Source organism: Osmerus mordax, chromosome 25 (assembly GCF_038355195.1).
Source record: "Osmerus mordax isolate fOsmMor3 chromosome 25, fOsmMor3.pri, whole genome shotgun sequence".
Taxonomy (NCBI): Eukaryota; Metazoa; Chordata; class Actinopteri; order Osmeriformes; family Osmeridae; genus Osmerus; species Osmerus mordax.
This window is the reverse complement of record NC_090074.1, coordinates 6,012,415-6,032,284: the sequence shown is the minus strand read 5'-3', so window position 1 is coordinate 6,032,284 and position 19,870 is coordinate 6,012,415. Positions and strand designations below refer to the sequence as shown.

The window sequence follows — 19,870 nt, the reverse complement described above, 5'->3', positions numbered from 1 at the left end:
CAAGAGACAGGTCTCAAAGTTAAATTTCTTACAGAAAGAAGTCAAGTTCCTGGGGCACACCGTTTCAGCAAATGGCATAGCTACTGATGCTTACAAGATCTCAACTGTCACACCATAGCCAGTCCCGTCCACAGTAAAATAACTCAGATCTTTTCTTGTCTAAGTGCTGCACATTCCAAAGCAAATCAGATGCTAAGTAGTTTGTGGGGAATGTCAGGTCTCTTTCGATGCCTTAAAGTATAAGCTTACCAGTGCACCCATTCTAGGATTTACTGATTTCACTAAACCCTTTAATGTGGAGACCGATGCCAGCAGTCATGGTTTGGGAGCTATTCTTTATCAGCAACAAGGTGACAAAAAGAGTGATTTCATGAGAAAGAGAAATGTGGACAAGAATGATAAGAACTAGAGTAGTATGAAATTAGAACTCCTTGCACTAAAACGGGCAATAGTAGAGACGTTTCGTGGATACTTGCTTGGTTCAAAATGTACAGTAATTACAAACAACAACCCTTTGTGTCATCTCAACACTGCCAAACTAGGAGCCATTGAACACAGATGGGTGGCACAGTTGGCTGTGTTTGATGTGGATGTCCAGTATCGGCCAGGTGGACATAATGCGGCCGCTGAGGCCCTGCAGACACTACGGCAAAGTTCCTCATCAGGGAGCGGTTTATGAAATATGGTGTGCCAGAACGGTTACATTCAGATCAAGGTCGACATTTTGAGAGTGGTGTCATAGCAGAACTATGCAAAATATATGGGTTCAAGAAAAGCTGCACTACGCCCTACCACCCAACTGGAAATGCCCAGTGTGAAAGGTTCACCAGAACCCTACATGAGCTGCTATGCACCCTCCCTCCAGACAAGAAACACAGATGGCCAGAACATTTGCCTGAGTTGGTACATGCGTACAATGTGACACCACACACAAAAAAACAGGACATTCTCCAGTGAGCCGTATCTCCCCTTGGATGCTCTGTTGAAGTATCCAACCAATTGAGAAAGGCCAGAATGTGTATCATCTTGTATCACAAAAACAGACCAATGGGAAGAAATAAAATCCAAGATGCTTGGGTGTCGACTCCTGAGCGAGTGATTGAGATACAGGGTACAACATATACAGTGGAACCTGTAGATGGAGGACCTGTCCAGAACGTAAACAGAGTTGATATTAGACCTTGTGTGAGTCTCCCTGTTCCTACTCCACGGAGGAGAAGCAAAGGCTCTGTTTCAGTGTCAGTAACATCACAGGATTCAGAGTCAGATGTTGAGGATTCAGAAGATGAAGTGTTGTTGGAGGAGATTACTCCTAGGCCCAGTCAAACCTCAGACAATGAAACAGTAGCAGTTCCTATTGGTGAGGTTCCTGTGTCAATTGTAACGGAATATGATCCTGACGATCTTGAGCCTGAACCAGTGGATGAACCGAGTCCAAGGCCTGTCCCTGCTCCATGCAGGAGTACCAGGTGACATGCAGGGCAACATTCAAATCCTTATCATGAGCCTAGGTCTGATTTGGATGCAGTGTCAATTAGTCCAGCGGCAGTTTCTCAAATACTAGCCAGTTTAGGGACAGTTTTCTTTGAGAGGTTTTGAAAGAGATGAAGAACTCTCTTGCAGTATCTGAGGACAGTGACTTAAGGAGGGGAGAGTGTTACCAGGTGGATCTGGGGAAGTAGTTAGGGAGAGCGGTTAATGCTGTTGTCTCTTTTAAATGAGTCATGTAGGCAGAGACGTAAGTTCCTAGCAGGAAGTTAGATCGGCGAGTCCCTGAATGTGGCGCGTGTGGAAGAAATTGGGATTTCCTGTGAGCTTACATTAATCACTAATCAATAGAACTAGTCATTGGATACTAGTTAGTACGTTTATCATGTAAGCTTGCTATTAATAACAGTATATTGTGTCTATGTGTCAGGTTAATAGATGTTCGGGGTCAGGAGAAAGTACTGGCTAAACGGTCCTTGTCATGACTACAAGGAGAGCTCCAACTATGAACTCTCTAGTGTGAGAGTTGTCATGTGTTGGGAGCAGTGAATCTTTTTCTCTGAGACTGTTGTAACGTCATTCCTGCCTGACTGTCACAATCTATGTTTACATTCTTGTGCCCTATAAAAGATGGTCCTCCGGCTTTCGGAGCGGAGAGAGACCTGGTTGAGACCTAAGCTTGGTGTTGTGTTGTCATTTATGGTCAGAAGACTGGTTTTCTCTCCCAATCTGCAGATTGATAAATACGTATTAAAATCCAGAACTCAACTGAACTTAGTCACTCCGTTTATGAAGAGACGGACAAACACTTTCTTCATCACGCGGTAGGCGACGTTGTGCGTTGTGGTGCCGAAGGAATATAACTGTGAGCAGACTTTTGGATTCACGTGGTGTCGTGTTCGAAGTTGATCCATTGAAGTGCTGCTACCATATTTTGATCTGTATCTGGTTGGGTTAATTTTCTTTTCACAAGTTCAGTAAATCACCAGCGATTGAATAATGACATGCTTTTATTGAAGTAGGGATGGTAGCAGAGACATACCCGATTTGTGGTGGAGGCTGGTAGAGGAGCCGAGCCTGATGCAGGTTGGTGGAGGCTGGTAGCAGAGCCAAGCCTGGGGTCCTGAGAGGACGAGAGGGTTCACTGGGATGTGCAGAATGAATGATGATGATGATGATGACGATGAATGTGAAGGGTGCATGCATAGTTACCAGGCATTGAACTCGGGGTGTGGCAGAGAGTCCTAGTGGGTCACGGCCGAGCAGCAGCTCAAGCAGATCCCCAAAAGGAACAGACTCACCTAGCAGGCTGCAGCGAGGCTGATGCCAGCCTGAGTGTGGTGAAGGTCAGGGAGGTTGGTCCTGACGTACGAGCGGTATGCCTGGGAGGACCAGCGACCCAGGAGCTGGATGACCCGGGGCCGGACGGGAGGGGCAGCAGGGAAAGGAGGGCCGGAGGAGGCCAGGCGGGAGCAGGGGCGACAGGGCCCCAACAGGGAAGGTAGCAGCCGGGGCGGGCAGGATGGCCAGAGCGGGGACACCCGCCAGAGGGAAGGCACAGGGCAAGGTTAGAGGGGCGCAGCCCGGAGGAGGCAGGGCCAGTCCAGAGCAAGCAGGGGCAGGACCAGGCGACAGGGAGGGTCCAGGCAGTGGGGCGGGGCCAGGCGCAGGGCGGCGGCGAGCCCATGGAGGCGATGAACGCCGTGAACAGGGCAGGAAGGTCAACAAGGGCAAGAGCCGGACCAGGGGAACAGGGGCGAGGCAGCAATCCACCAGGCATGGCCCAGCACCCAGGGCGGGAGCCGGAGGCGGGGCGCAGCCGGAGCGGGCGGACGGCCCAGAGCCGCCAGCAGGAAGGAGGCACAGGGCAGGGTCAGAGGGGCAGGGGCAGACCGGAGCGAGCAGGGGCAGGAACAGGGCCGGGGGCGGAGCTGAAGGCGACGAACGCCGCCAACGGCAGGAAGGTCGGCGAAGGCAGCAGCCGGGGCAGGAGAACGGGGGGCGTGGGCAAAGCAAGAGGCAGGAACCCGCCAGGCGCGGCCCAGTGCCCGGCAGCGGGAGGCGGGGCAGGAGCAGGCAGGGCACCAACGGAAAGGGCAGCAGCCAGAACGGGCGGGCGGACCGGACCAGAGCCACCCAGGAGGACAGCGGCCCGGAGGGAGAGAGACAGTGGAAGGCCAGGACGCAGGAGAGAGCAGGGGGAGCCGCCGTAGCCAGCATGAAGGTGGAGACAGGAGGGGGCGGGAAGTCCGGAGCGGAGCCGGCCAGCAGGAAGCGGTCCAGAGGGAGGGAGACACGGGGAAAGGCCCGGAAGCAGAAAGGGCCACGGGGCCGACAGGGGGAGGCGCCGGGTGCCAGCGTTAAGGCAGGGGCGGGCAGGGACCTGACAGGGGGACGTCCGGAGTGGAGCCACCTTCAGGGGAAAAAGCACAGGACAAGGTTAGGGGGGCGCAGCCCGTACTAGGCGGGGCCGGAGCACGCAGGGGCAGGTGCGGGGCAGGGAGGCAGCAGAGAGCCCATGGAGGCCGCGGCCGCCAGGGGCGAGGAGCAGAATCCGGGGCCAGCACAGATGGCCGCCGAGCCCGGGAGCGATGCCCAGAGCGATCCCAGGTAGAAGGCCCGGGGGGCGGAGACTGCGGGGGACGGCCAGGCCGACGCACGGGACCGGAGGGCGGAGCCGTCGGACCCAGGGAAGCAGAGGAGCCCGGAGCAGCACCGCTCGAGGAGCGGCCGGGGGCCCGAGGACGCGGCCAGAACGCCACGGGCGGGACCGCCTCTCCAGCCGGGAAGGGAAGTCGTCGTGGGACGGGCGGAGGTCCAGGAGGTCCATCCCCACCGTGGAAGACGAGGCCGGGAAGCGAACAGCCTGAGCCGGGAGACGGGGAGAGCAGGACAGGCAAGGTTAGAGGGGCACAGCCCGGAGGAGGCAGGGCCAGACCAGAGCAAGCAGGGGCAGCGCCAGGCGCTGGGCAGAGAGCCGTCGGAGAGCCCATGGAGGCGATGAACGCTGCGGCCAGAGCAGGAAGGTCGGCGAGGGCAGGAGCCGAAGCCAGGGCAGGAGGAGCAGGGAGGGAGGGAGGGGAATAATGGGGGGCAAGAAGCAAGCGCCGAGCCCAGGAGCGATCCCGAGCGGAAGGCCCCGGAGGCGGAGACCTCGGAGGACGGCAGAACCGACGCCCGGGAACAGGAAGCGGAGCCGTGGGACCCAGGGAGGCGGAGGAGCCCGGAGCAGCACCACACGGGGAGCGACCGGGGGTCTCGGGGACGCAGCCAGAACGCCGGGGACGGGACCGCCTTTCCAGCTGGGAGGGGAACTCGTCGTCCGACGGGAACAGGTCCAGAACGTCCATTCCTCCGTAGACGTCAGGGCCGGGAGGCGATCTGCGGGAGCCAGGAGACGAGGCGAAGAGCCGACGAGTTGAAACAGCAACGGGAGCAGCAGACACACAAACACGCAGCAGCGAAGACAGCGAGGCAGCGAGATGTACGCATGCCAAACAATAACATGCTAGCACAAGGACCAGAGGAACGGAGAAGACTTCATGCAGAACTCGTCATTGAAAACGGGGAGTTGGGTTCGGTCGCATTCCTCCGTGCTTTAACTGGGCTGATGCGTATCAGTTGATTGGAGTGAAGGAGGAGTCTTGGTGCGCTATCTTCCTCCCGAACTTCAGTTAATCTAACTCCATTAACACATACAATCATGTTCTGATCAGTTTAGAGGGAACTTTGATATAGCTGTAGTTTGATGAACGGAGTGTATTAACCTGTATAAGAATGGCCAGGTGATAGAGGGGAGGGGCTATGAGGGCAGAGTGAGTCTGGTCACCCAGGAGCTGGAGAGAGGCAACTTGTCTCTGAGGCTGAGAGACTACAGGAGGTCAGATAGAGGAGGGGACATTTGTCAGGTCATCTATGTGTGGGTTTGTGGTCCAGGGAGGGTCATAGTTCTTAAAGTAAAGAACATGACTATGAACATCTCTACATGAACTATGACGACACAGACTCTCTGTCTGCACAGATACAATTATAGTCTTCATATAATAATTACATTTTCTTACTGGATTTTGTTACTGGAGTTTTTATATTCTCTCAGTAAAATATAAATGTCTATATGTGTAGCTACTGATGAAGAAAGTGTTTTGTCCGTCTCTTCATAAACGGAGTGATTAAGTTGAGTTCTGGATTTTAATGAGTATTTATCAATCTGCAGATTGGGAGAGAAAACCCGACCTCTGACAATAAATGACAACACAACACCAGGCTTAGGTCTCAATCATGTCTCTCCCTGCTCTGAAAGCTGGAGGACCATCTTTTATAGGCCACAAGAATGTAAACATAGATTGTGACAGTCATGCAGTAATGACGTTACAACAGTCTCAGAGAAAGAGATTCACTGCTCCCAACACATGACCACTCAGACTAGAGAGTTCATAGTTGGAGCTTTCCTTGTAGTCATGACAAGGAACTTTTAGCCAGTACTTTCTCCTGACCCCGAACATCTATTAACCCTGACACATAGACACAATCTACTCTTATTAATAGCAAGCTTACATGAGAACATACTAACTAGTATCCAATGACTAGTTCTATTGATTAGTGAATAATGTAAGCACACAGGAAATCCCAATTTCTTCTACACTACCAAACAGTCATCCTCTTCATGAAAGAGCCTGAACACAGAACACAGGAGCTCCATAGATTACACTGATGTATGTTGATGTAGGACTACTGATATAGAGCAGCATTTATCCTTGCTCTTAGTTCATCTGCTTATGATAATAATGATGTATTCATTTCATAGGCTCGTTAACATTAATTATGTTGACTCACAAACATTTGTTAATAACGTGTTTGTAATATATAAAATGATTGGTGTTTTAATGATCTTTTTCATTTCTTTTTAAACAGAGGAATGGGGTGAGTAATTTCTAACTTATTCTTCATAACAAAATATCAGGACTACATTATGTTTTAGATAGTAAACATTACACCAAAGTATGTTTCTGTTGTCTCAAGTTCAGAGTGAACCCGAGTTCACAACACAGACATGAGAGATGAGATGTGGTCTAGGATGTGTTGTTTTTCTTGACACACAACTATATATATCCACTGAACCCAACGATGCAACGGCCATCAATTCCATTACCAACTGCCTGTTGGCAATAAACAAATGGATGAATGATAACTTTCTTAAATTAAATGAAGACAAAACCGAAGTCCTACTATGTGGCCCCAAATCCAAAAGAGAGATGCTTATTAAGAATCTTAATAAGAATTTTTCTCTCACATTAATAAAGTGACCAAAACAGCTTTCTTTCACCTGAGGAATATAGCAAAGGTACGACCATTCATAAACCAAAATGATGCAGAGAAGTTAATTCATGCTTTTATATCCAGCCGGCTGGACTACTGTAACGCACTTTTCACTGGTCTTCCCAAGAAAACCACTGAAAGACTACAGCTCATTCAAAATTCTGCAGCTAGATTATTAACCAAAACTAAAAGGAGAGAACACATTAGCCCTGTCCTAGCTACTTTACACTGGCTCCCTGTTACCTTCAGAATTGACTTTAAGGTCCTTTTCCTCACATACAAAGCTCTACACGGACAAGGACCTAGCTACATTGCTAACTCCTTTATAAACTACACACCAGCTAGAACACTGCGATCATCAAATGCAGGCCTATTAGAGGTCACCAGAAGCAGTCATAAGAAGATTGGTGATTCGGCCTTTGTCAATTACGCCCCAAAACTATGGAACAAATTACCCATAAATATTAGGGAAGCAAACACTCTAGACATTTTTGAAAGACAGCTTAAAACCTACCTTTTTACCGAAGCATTTAAGTAATTTGATCTCAAAAGGGTTTTCCTACTTTTAAAGTTGTTTTCTCTCTTGAACAGAGATCTTATTGGGATTTTTATTTTTGTTTGAATTTTTTATCACTTGTATTATTGTTTTTATTGATTTTATGTAAAGCACCTTGAGCTACAATTCTTGTATGAAATGTGCTATATAAATAAAGTCTTACTTCTTTATATTTAATTATGTTATACTGATTGTAAACAAATCTGATAACTTAATTTGTGTAGCTCCACCCTCTTCCACAAAACACTTCTAATACCTCCCTGATTGGTCAAACCTGAGAGCAGAGATACACCCATGGGATGATTCAGATTGTATCCTATAAAAAGCATTGATCCTGAGGTCCACCTTAACCTTTGCTCTGGAACATCGAATCTAAATCCAATTTCATTTGTGTAGTCCCTTTTACAAGCAATGTCACAGAGGGCTTAACAGATGCCCATAGCAATGCCCTTCAACCAACCTTCAAGGAAGGCAAGGAAAAACTCCCAGTAAAACTCATTGAGAAAAACCTTGGCAGGAGCAATTCAGTGAGGGATTCCCTCCTCCAAAGACGGTCAATGACACAGAGGTGCAGACCTCAGGCTAAACAGTCATACATTAGGAGTAGAGAATACAAATGTGCAAATGGATGTTGAAACACATATCCAGGGTTCAACAGTTCTCTGAATTGGCGCATGTCAGTTTAAGCAATGGTAGCCACATGGCTGGGGGTGTGGGATTGGCACAGTATGACAGGACAGCCAGGTAGATGGACAGGAAGGGACCAGTGTCACGCTGAGAGGTGTGGTAGGACCCAAATGCACGAGAGATGCGAGGTGAACAGAGGGGTCAAAGGTGGAGGAGGTGGAAGTCAATTGTGAGCACCTAAGGAAGCTGAAGGCCAGGAGGAACATGGCCTCTAAGGTGGAATCGGTGGAAGGGGAGGAGTAGCCAGTGCGCAGTGTGTGTATGCAGGCGGCTAGCAGGTCGGCAGTGAGGGGGAGCCGTGCAGAGGGAGAGCAACTTGCAGAAGAAGTTGATGCCACTGAGGTACACAAGGATAGTGGAAGTGCGGATGGAGAGGTGTATGTGTGCGTGGAATGAAGCTTGGAGGATGGCCTCTGGGTGTGGAGTGAAGGTTGTGGAGGGGTGCCGTCGTGGGAAGATGGTACAGGAATCAGTGTGGTAGAGGCTGGTAGCAGAGCCAAGCCCGATGCAGTGTGGTAGAGGCTGGTAGCAGAGCCAAGCCTGTTGTGGTTTGTGGAGGCTGGTAGCAGAGCCAAGCCTGATGCGGTGTGGGGGCCTTGCGCCAGTGGAGATGAAGGGGGGCTCATAGTGAGGAAGTCGTCCAGGAGATGAAGGAGGAGGGGACTTCTGGACTCGTTGAGGAGGATCAAGCGGAGTGCTTCAAGAAACGGTCGAAGATGCACGGTCTGCTTTTGCATCCAATGCCAGGCAGACGGCAAGCAGTTTGAGTGCTGCCAGTGAACCCCAAGGAAACCCAGCAAGGCGGGCGGACGGGAGGGCCTCGAACGCGGTCCCAAGGCCCGCAGGCCGGCCGGGTCGAGGGAGCGAGAGCGGGTCCTGCCGCAGAAGGAGCATGCATGGAGGCTCCGGCAGGCAAGGAGAGACAAGGAGCAGCCATCGAAATCGTTACGGACCACCAGGGTCGGGGGGCCGGACGGGAGGGGCTGCAGGGAGGGGCAGGGAAAGGAGGGCCGGAGGAGGCGAAAGGGGGCCAGGTGGAAGCCAGGACCGGACACCCCAGGACCGGGCAGGGCGGACAGCGAAACCCGACAACAGAGGAGGACAGGGCCACGACAACGGTGCGGGGGGCAGCAACCCGGGACGGGAGGAGAAGGACGGCCAGGTCCACGTAATGACCCGGGGGACGGCCGCCCGGAGGGAGGCAGACACGGGGGGGAGGCCCGGAGGCAGAGGGGGCCACAGAGGGGGCAACGGGAGGTGCTGTGGGCAGAGCGAAAGCAGGGGCGACAGGGCCCCAACAGGGAAGGCAGCAGCCGGGGCGGGCAGGATGGCCAGAGCGGGGACACCCAGGGGGACAGCGGCCCGGAGGGAGAGAGACAGTGGAAGGCCAGGAGGCAGGAGCGGGCAGGGGGAGGCGCTGTAGCCAGCATGAAGGTGGAGTCAGGAGGGGGCAGGGACCCGATGAGAAGGGCAGCAGCCAGGGCGGGGGGATCATCTGGAGCGGAGCCACCTGCAGTACACGGTCAGGGGTGCGTGGCCCAGAGCAGGCGAGGGCAGGACAGAGCACGCAGGGGTGGGGCAGGGACGGGGCAGGGAGTTACCAAGGAGGCGAAGGATGCAGTGAAAAGGCCAGGAAGGTCAGCGAGGGCAGGAGCCAAAGCCGGGGCAGGAGGAGGCGGGCGAGGCAGGGTGTGGGAACCCGCAGGGTGCGGCTCAGCGCCCGGCAGCAGTAGAGGGGGGGGGGGGAAGCGGAGACAGGATTGGGCAGGACGCCGACGGAGGGAGGGGCACAGCCCGGAGGGGGCAGGGCCAGGCCAAGCAGGGGCAGGGCCAGGCCAAGCAGGGGCAGGGCCATGCGCAGAGCAGAGGGGCGGCGGAGAGCCCACGGAGGCGACGAACGCCACAAACAGGGCAGGAAGGCCGGCGAGGACAAGAGCCGGAGCAGGGGCAGGAAGGGCGGGAGGCAGGGGATCGGGGGGCGGGTGTGAAATAGGCAAGAACCCGCCAGGCGCGGCCCAGCGCCTGACAGCAGGAGAGGCAGGGCAGGAGCAGGAGGCGGAGGCAGGAGCGGGCAGGTCGCCGATGAGAAGGGCAGCAGCCGGAACGGGCGTGAAGTCCGGAGCGGAGCCGGCCAGCAGGAAGCGGCCCAGAGGGAGGGAGACACGGGGGAAGGCCCGGAAGCAGAGGGGGCCATGGGGCAGACGGGGAGGCGCCGGGGCCAGCGTGAACGCAGGGGCGGGCAGGGGCCTGACAGGGGGACGTCCGGAGTGGAGCCACCTTCAGGGAAAAAAGCACAGGACAAGGTTAGGGGGGCGCGGCCCGTACTAGGCGTGGCCGGAGCACGCAGGGGCAGGTGCGGGGAGGCAGCAGAGAGCCCCTGGAGCTGAGGAGCCCGGAGCAGCACCGCTCGGGGAGCGGCCGGGGCGTCGGCTTCCAATTCATTTTCAAAGAAACCAGGCGTTTACGCTCGCGTAGGGCATTGTGGGAAGCCGAGCGGAGCGTTGCAAGTTGGATCTTCTCAACTTTATGTAAATGAGGAGCGTGAAAACGCTAGCGTTGGCCAATCGAATTGGATCATAGAGCAGCATTATATCCTTACTCTCTGTCCATCTGGTTACTGACATCATCATGTTATTCATCATCATTGATTAACAACAACACACACTGATACTTTACTGCCATGTTCTGTTGTGATGATGTTTTAACTTTTTATTCTCTATCCTTCAACACAGCTCGATTAGGAGGTGAGTAATTTTCCTTGTTTCATGTCATATAACATGTTTGTTTTAGACTTCAAAGATGACACTGCTCCTGTTTTCTTTTATATTTCATGGTGCCATTGTTTAAATATCCCCCAAACACGTAGTTTTAATTAGTCAAGGTTCAGAGTTCTCAGTTGAAAAGGTAAAGACTGTGTTCTTCACAAGGAGGAAGGTAGGAGAGGAGGTCTGCCTGATGTTGTATGGGGATGGTTTGGAAAAGGAGCAGACATTCAGGTTTCTGGAGTCTAAGTGGTTGTCACGTGCAAGAAGGTGATCAGTGATGTGTGTTTCCAGGAAGGTGTGGACAGAGGACCCACCAGGGCCTCCATGAAGATGTATGTGGTTCTGGTTAGAGCAGTAATATATTATTGGTGCAGCAGCTATGTAGCAGCAGCTCTGCTCTGACCAAGCTAGACACAGTGCAAGCCCAGGTCCCAACACTGTGCAGTGGGGCAGTATGAGGACAGGGTGGGAGCCAACTTGGTTGAGATGTTCTGTAGTCGGGTGCTTTCTGTGTACAATGGATGGCTACAAATATTCACAGGTGGGTCTAAGGATCCACAGTCTGGTTGAACAGGGCAGCTTTTGTTGTACCTGATAGGGAGGTCCTGGTCTGAAAGTGCTTCTAAGATCACCTGGCTGTATTTACAGTGGAGCTGTTGGTGATTTGACTGGCCTTACAGTGGATGGAGGAGGTTGGAGTGGTTATATGCTCAGACTCTAGTGCAGTTCTGATGAGTGTACAGTCCTTCACATCCCACAGTAGACAGGACCTGCTGGATGAGGTGCTCCGAGGTCACAATGGTGTGAGGAGGATGGGGGTGTGGGTAAAACTGATGTGGGTTCCAGAGTGCAGACAGTCTGGCTAAGCAGGCCCTCAGGGAGGAGGGGGGTGAGGTGATGGTGTCTATCAGTAAGGCAGAGGCTGAGGCCCTGATATGGACGGAGGGAAAGGGAGAGGTTAAAGGTGAGTCTGAGGGCTCAGGGTATTACAAGACTGACGGTGGAGGCCTTGTTGTGGGATTGTACAAGCAGAGAGAGATCTTCACTGGTCCTTTTCTAAGAGAAACCAGACCAATAGGGAGGATTTAGATGTCTGTCTCTGGACCACACTCCAGTACAGTAGGTGTTTTTTTTTTAAGTGACAGCTTAATTTCACATTGGGAAATGCAAGCAATCCAACCTTTAATTGAAGTAGATTCATTTTGAGAGAAAGAAAATCTGACATCAAGAAATAATGATTTTTGGTGAAACCATGTGTGACACAATTATTGACACCCCGACATTTAATGCTTTGTACAACCTCTCTTCGTCAATAAAACAGCACTTAACGTCTATTAAGGTTGGAGAATACACAGCTAGGAGTCTGAGAACATTCCTCTTTACAGAATCTCTCCAGATCATCCAGGGTCCGAGGTCCTCCCTTGTGCACTCTTCTCTTCAGCTCAGCCCACAGGTTTTAAAGGAGGTTCAGATCAGGGGACTGAGATGACTATGGCAGAAGACTGTTTTTGTGTTCAGTTAACCATTTGCGTCTGTATTTGCACCTAAATAAATTTACTTCAATTGAAGGTTGAATTGTTCAAATTGTTTCCAATGTGACATTAAGTTGAATTACAAAAAGGTGAAAACACTTTTCACTCATCTTTGCCAATGGGTGCCAGTAATGTTGGAACCCACTGTAGGTGTGACGGTCAGGTGTCCCAATACTTTCATCCATGTAGTGTAGAATGTGCACCTGTAGTGTAATACATGCAGATCTAAGCTGTCAGTTCTCCATCATTGTTTCAGCTAAAGAGTATTTACAAAGTGAGAGTCCAGAGAACAAGAGGAGAAGAGAGGAATCTGCCCGGTTACTTGGTGAGTATAAAACTACAATAATAGAAAAATGTATAAAAAGGATTTCAATTTCTATAGTGAAAATACATTATCAAGTATATTTATGTTCTTAATACAGATTAATTTACATTTAAAGTTTAATTTGATCAAAACAGGCATTTTGTGAACTGTGTTTAATGTGTCAGGTAGTCAGACTTACAGTATTGCTGAATTTAAAATGTCTACAAATGATCAGCCTGCTAAGTCAGTGATGTGTAGATCTACTGCTCTACTACTAAAGTCTTCTCATCCCCTCTAGAGAATCAGATGTACAGTAAACTAGTAGACGAGAAAAACAAACAACTAGGAGAGAGAGACCAACGACTGGAGATACTAGAGAGTGAAGGTAAAGAGACACAGAAGAGACTGCAAGAGAAGGACAAACAGCTAAGAGAGAGAGATGAACTTCTAGAGGACAGGAACCAGAAGCTGGAGGAAAAGGACCGACACCTGGAGGAGGTGAGCAAGACACTGAGGGAGAGTGAAAAGAGGATAGAAGAGAAGGATTCACTCCTGGAGGAGAGGAATAAACAACTAGAGGACACAGAGAGCAGACTGGAGGAAACCACAACACAACTGAAGGAGAAGAACCAACACCTTCAGGAGAAAGAGACACAACTGGATGACATGAGCCAGCAGGTGAGAGAGAAGGAGAGACAACAGGAGGAGCTTAGAAAAGACCTGCAGGACAAGAACATCCAAGTAGAGAAGCTCACAGTCCAAGTGCAGGAGAAAGACTCTGAACTGGAGGAGAGGAACCAGAGACTGAGAGAGAAGGAGGGAGAATTAGAAGAGAGAGACCAACGACTGGAGAGACTAGAGAGTGAAGGTAAAGAGACACAGAAGAGACTGGAAGGGAAGGACAAACAACTAGAAGAGAGAGATGAACTGCTGAAGGAGAGAGATAAAGTGTGTGATGAGAAAGACAAGCAGCTGAAGGAGAGAGATGATGAACTAAAGAGGAGGCAGGAGGAACTGGGAGAGACAAACAAACAACTAGAAGAGAGAGACCAACGACTGGAGAGACTAGAGAGTGAAGGTAAAGAGACACAGAAGAGACTGGAAGAGAAGGACAAACAACTAAGAGAGAGAGATGAACGGCTGAAGGAGAGAGACAGACATGTGGAAGATGTCAAAAATGAAAACATTAAACTTGGTAAGATTTCATGGAGTAACTTGCATTTCATATCATTTCTGTGATACATTTGAAGTGTTTTGTATTTGGAAATGGTATGTTTATGGTTTTTATTTTCAATTATTTCAGCACAGCAGATATGTGACCTAAACACTGAGGTACAGAGACAGAGAAATGAGTTATCGGTTAAAACCACTGGTGAGTGTTATAATGTGAAGTTTTAGTTTGAATATTTCCCTCTAAATATGATGCCCACTGAATGGTTGTTTCATCTTGTGTGTTAGAGAGAGGAGAGATCTCAGAAGCAGGCCCCAAACTACCAATCAGGAGGAGCCGCAGCATGGATTTACCTCCAAAGAGTGAGTCTTCAACACTGTTAAAACACCTGAATATCTGACCCAGTCCATTCTCTATACACTGGTCATGCACCTACAGGAACCTGTCTAACGCTGTGTTCAGAATCATAGTCAGATGACTCTGTTGAGGTGAACATCTGGTATGAATGTCCAGGGTGACCCTCCCGTCAGTAGTTTGAGCTGTGTCCTGTGTTGTGTTGCAGTGGGAGGAGAGATCCCAGATACAGACCCACCACTACCACAGGATGAAGGTTCTACTGTGGTCCCTGTAGTCAGGAGGAGACGCAGCATGGATTACCCTCCACACAGTGAGTCATCAACTCTGTTACAGACACCTACAAACACCTGAACCTCTAACCCATCCTCTACTGTCCTTACATCTTCTATCCTACTGTGTGTTTCATAGTGATTATAGAGTTCAGGTTTATAATCTCAAACGTCCTGATACTGCTATGTATACTGCTCTGCAGTGAGGAACTTTTATTATGATTTATTCTGATAGAGATGTTCATTATTACAAATTTCTATTCATGTTATTTTTTTTCAGACAATAATCACAGTTTTAAAACATAGCTAATTGAGTAGTTAATATCAGCCTAGATGTACTTTCCTCTTCAACTAGAAACCATCTAGACCAGTGGTGTGACCATGTCCCGTGTTGTGTTGCAGTGGGGGGAGAGAGCAGCAGTCCAGACCCTCCAGTGTCTCCCAGTGTGTCTGAGCTGAGACTGGTGCTGCTGGGGAGGACTGGGGCTGGGATGAGGGCAGCAGGAAACACCATCCTGGGCAGAGAGGAGTTTGGGGCCCAGGACAGCCCCTCTGCAGTCACCCAGAGGAGCAGGAGGAGAGAGGGGGACGTGTGTGGGAGACGGCTGGTGCTGGTGGACACTCCAGACTGGTTCTGCCCTGGACTCTCTCTGGAGGAGATGAGACAGGATGTGGGGCTGTGTGTCCGTCTGTCCGCCCCGGGACCCCACGCCTTCCTCCTGGTCGTACCAGTGGAGCCCTCTGAGGGGGAGGAGAGAGGAGCCATGGAGAGAATGGAGGACATGTTTGGAGAGGGTTGTTGGGGACACACTGTCATTCTGTTCACCCATGATGACAGTCTGAGAGAGCAGAGCATGGAGGAGTTTCTCCAAACAGGAAGTCAGGACCTCCAGCAGCTTGTAGAGAAATGTGGGAACAGGTACCACGTCCTCAACATGAAGGACAGGGCCCATGGCACTCAGGTCCCAGAGCTGCTGCACCAGGTAGAGGAGATGGTGGCAGGAAACAGAGAGAGCTTCTACAGCAGTCAGACCTACCAGGAGGCAGAGGCCCAGGTCAGAGAGATGGAGGGAAAGATTCAGAGGGAGAGAGAGGAGAAGATACAGAGGGAGGAGACAGAGAGGAAAGAGAAGTTTGAGACAGAGCTGCAGAACTCTCTGAAGAAGATAGAGGGAGTGATCCAGGAGCACGAGGGAGACATCAGAACACTCAGCCATCGAACATCTGAACTGGAGAGACAGGTGAAGGAAGAGAGGGATGAGGAGAAGAAGAGAGAGCTGGAGAGGGAGCTGAAGAGAGAGACTGACCGGAGAGAGGAGATGGAGAGAAAGCTGGAGAGATTTAGAGAGGAGGGAGAGAATGAGAGGAGGGAGAGGGAGGAGAGACACAGGCAGGAGATGGAGGAGTTCAGGGAGAACTATGAAGGAGAGGCCAGAGTTGAAGCAGAGAGAAACCTGATGAAGGTGGTCCTACCTGAGCTACAGAGGAGCATCATGATCTCACACACTAAGATGCAGAGAGACTTCAGCAGACAGATGCAGGAGATGAATAGAGAGATGCAGGAGAAGAATAGAGAGATAAATAGACTTCAGCATAAAATAATAGATCTCAGTACTAAGTTTTTAGATGAAGTCCATGAAGTCAGTGCATAGAACAACTCTTACCTAGGACCAGAGGAGGGGGTGGAGGAAGTGGAAGAGGAGGAAGAAGCTACTGATACAACTCCTTTCTATAGAGGGGGGATTGAACAACTGACATAGCCAGAGAGCTGAGCTTGATTCATACTGTGTTGATGTCTGTAAATATCCTTTTACTCTGTGTATCTGCTGTTAAACTTGTTAAGATCCTGGAGAAATGGTCCTTTGGGAATTCTGAAAATAAATAAAAATTAAGCATTTATATTTTATACTAATCTATTAAATAAATACAAAAGATCCACGGAATATTTCTTGTCCTTTTTGTTGAACAGTGTTTTCGGAGGAGAATAAGGTGGTTAATGTTCTGGGGGAGAACAAGTCATAAAGAGCGTTAGTCCTGTAGTTTCCTCTTCTGAACACTAGAGGGAACTAGAGCATAATTAAACAAGAGTTGTCTATATTGTTAACATATTATGTACATTCATGTATTAAACCCTTATTTAATGAGACGTACAGGAAGTACGTCAGACAGGATCCAGACACACAGATGATTCCTCCACTGTAGATGGGTGGTGACAGTGAAGCTTGGCTCTGTGCAGACAGACGTATAGGGGGCTTCAGGGTCTCTGACCTGACAGGAGACCAGGCCCCACGGAGCACCAAGGACCCTGAACCTCACACTACTGCTAACACCTGCCCCAGTACTGCTATCACCTGCCTCAGTACTGCTAACACCTGCCCCAGTACTGCTATCACCTGCCCCAGTACTACTAACACCTGCCCCAGTACTGCTAACACCTGCCCCAGTGCTGCTATCACCTGCCCCAGTACTGCTAACACCTGCCCCAGTACTGCTAACACCTGCCCCAGTACTGCTAACACCTGCCCCAGTGCTGCTATCACCTGCCCCAGTACTGCTAACACCTGCCCCAGTACCGCTATCACCTGCCCCAGTACTGCTAACACCTGCCCCAGTACTGCTATCACCTGCCCCAGTACTGCTAACACCTGCCCCACTGCTGCTAACACCTGCCCCAGTACTGCTAACACCTGCCCCAGTACTGCTAACACCTGCCCCAGTGCTGCTAACACCTGCCCCAGTACTGCTAACACCTGCCCCAGTACTGCTAACACCTGCCCCACTGCTGCTAACACCTGCCCCAGTGCTGCTAACACCTGCCCCACTGCTGCTAACACCTGCCCCAGTGCTGCTAACACCTGCCCCAGTACTGCTAACACCTGCCCCACTGCTGCTAACACCTGCCCCAGTGCTGCTAACACCTGCCCCAGTACTGCTAACACCTGCCCCAGTACTGCTAACACCTGCCCCACTGCTGCTAACACCTGCCCCAGTGCTGCTAACACCTGCCCCAGTACTGCTAACACCTGCCCCAGTGCTACTAACACCTGCCCCACTGCTGCTAACACCTGCCCCAGTATTGCTAACACCTGCCCCAGTGCTTCTAACACCTGCCCCAGTACTGCTTACACCTGCCCCAGTACTGCTTACACCTGCCCCAGTGCTTCTAACACCTGCCCCAGTACTGCTTACACCTGCCCCAGTACTGCTTACCCCCATCTAGGGCAGTCTGACCATCTGACCCTCTTTCTCGCACCAGCGTACAGACCCGCGTTTAAGAGATCTGTGCACACAGTGAAACTAATAAAACTGTGGCGTGCTACTGCGATTCCACAACTGCAAGACTGTTTTAAACGCACTGTCTGGGCCCTTTTTTCACAGCAGAGTCTTGAGGGCTACACTTGCACTGTTCTGCATTACATTAAGACCTGCATTGACAATGTCACTGCTGAGAGACAGGTCAAACGCTATCACAACAACAAACCATGGATGAACAGAGCGGTCAAGCTGCTGCTGAAAAACCGTGATAAAGCCTTCAGGTCTGGGACATGGAAGTATACAGCACTGCCAGATCCAACTTAAAGACAGGCATCAAGGAAGCAAAAGCGGCGTAGAGGAGGAAGATTGAGGGACACTTCAACGCTCGACCATTTCTTTGCGCGCTTTGAGGCAAACGGGACCAGGACTGAGTTAACATCAGCCACACCATTACCACTCTTGCCCACAGATGCCCTGACATTCTCTCTGAACACAGAGAAGGCCAGGAGGGCATTTCTGGGATGTGAACCCCAGGAAGGCTGCCGGCCCTGAGAGAGTGTTGAGGGACTGTGCCGACCAGCTGGCTGAGGTATTTACCTTCATCTTCAACCTCTCTCTGTCTACTTGCTCCATCCCCAAGAGCCTCATATCAGCCACCATTGTGCCCATTCCAAAACAATCCGCTGTAAGTAGCCTCAATGACTATAGACCAGTGGCCCTCACTTCCACGGTTATGAAGTGCTTTGAAAGACTGCTGCTAAATCACATAAAAGCCTCCCTCCCCTCCACACTGGATCAGCACCAGTTCGCCTATAAAGCAAACAGGTCAACCTCGGATGGCATCAACTCAGCCCTGCACTGTGTGCTGACCCACCTTGAACATCCTGGCACCTACGCAAGACTGTCGTTTGGGGACTTGCGCTCTGCATTCAACTGCATCATCCCCGAAAGACTGGTGTCCAAGCTACACAGCCTGGGCATCAGCACTAACATCTGCAGATGGATCCACGACTTCTTAACAAACCGTCCCCAGTCAGTTGGGCTGGGCTCCCAACTTTCCTCTGTCCTCACACTCAGCACTGGGGCCCCCCAGGGTTGTGTGTTGAGTCCCCTGTTATACACCTTATACTCTCACGACTGCACCCCAGTTCATGTCCAATATTTGGATCAAGTTTGCGGATGACACCACTGTGGTAGGACTTATTCACAACAATGATGAGTCCGCCTACAGGGATGAAATCCCCAAACTCTCCACCTGGTGCTCCACCAACAACCTGTCTCTCACTTTTAAGACCAAAGAAGTGGTGGTAGACTTCCGTAGGAAGAGGACTGACCTTGCCCAGGTCTACATCAATGGGGACACTGCGGAGAGGGTTAAGGACTTCAGATTCCTGGGGACACACATCTCACAGGACATCACCTGGGCAACCAACACCACAGGACATCACCTGGGCAACCAACACCACAGGACATCACCTGGACAACCAACACCACAGCCCTTGTGAAGAAAGCACAGCAGCGGCTGTACTTTCTCAGGTCACTCAACAAAACCAACCTCCCCCAGAAGCTGCTTTTATCCTTTTACAACTGTTCTGTCCAAAGTATCATTTTGCACGACATTCTGGTTTAGCTGCTGCACCGCTGATGACAAAAAGGCGCTGGACAGAGTCAGGAAATCAGCACAATACATAATTCACACAAATCTCCCCTCACTTACTGATATATATGACACCAGATGCCTGCAGCGGGCAAAACATATAATTAAGGATTGTTCCCAACCAGGTCACAACCTCTTCACTCTGCTGCCATCTGGAAGGCGTTACAGACCTTTCCTGGGGTCGCACTTCCAAGCTTTTGAATATTTTTTATCCAAGTGCCATAAAACACCTGAACTCATGACCCATAGGGACCGCACTGCACTTTATAGACTATGTCTTCTTTTAGCTACTTATACATTTTTAGAATGGATTTACTTATTTATTCATTTACTTATTTGTACTTATTTATTTACATATTGCTTAGGTCTCTTTTTTATGTCTTAATTCATGTTTTACTATACTGTCCTGTCGTACTATGTGTCACCACCAGGAGAAGTGCAATTTAATTTCGTTGTTATATGCAATGACTCTAAAGGCATTCATTCTAACTACTGCCCCAGTACTTCAAACAA

General features: G+C 50.5%; 2 protein-coding genes across 2 annotated transcripts; both read left to right on the top strand.

Moving 5' to 3' along the window:
• Nucleotides 1-8,939: 8,939 nt before the first annotated feature.
• On the top strand, nt 8,940-9,470 carry LOC136933335 (uncharacterized). Its single transcript, XM_067228651.1, has one exon. The coding sequence runs from the start codon at nt 8,940-8,942 to the stop codon at nt 9,468-9,470; it is 531 nt and encodes a 176-aa protein (XP_067084752.1).
• Nucleotides 9,471-14,434: 4,964 nt separating this feature from the next.
• On the top strand, nt 14,435-16,300 carry LOC136933675 (GTPase IMAP family member 9-like). The gene is made up of 2 exons (XM_067229155.1): nt 14,435-14,486; nt 14,848-16,300. The coding sequence occupies exons 1-2, from the start codon at nt 14,468-14,470 to the stop codon at nt 16,095-16,097; spliced, it is 1,269 nt and encodes a 422-aa protein (XP_067085256.1). The 5' UTR covers nt 14,435-14,467; the 3' UTR covers nt 16,098-16,300.
• The last annotated feature ends 3,570 nt before the right edge of the window (nt 16,301-19,870 follow it).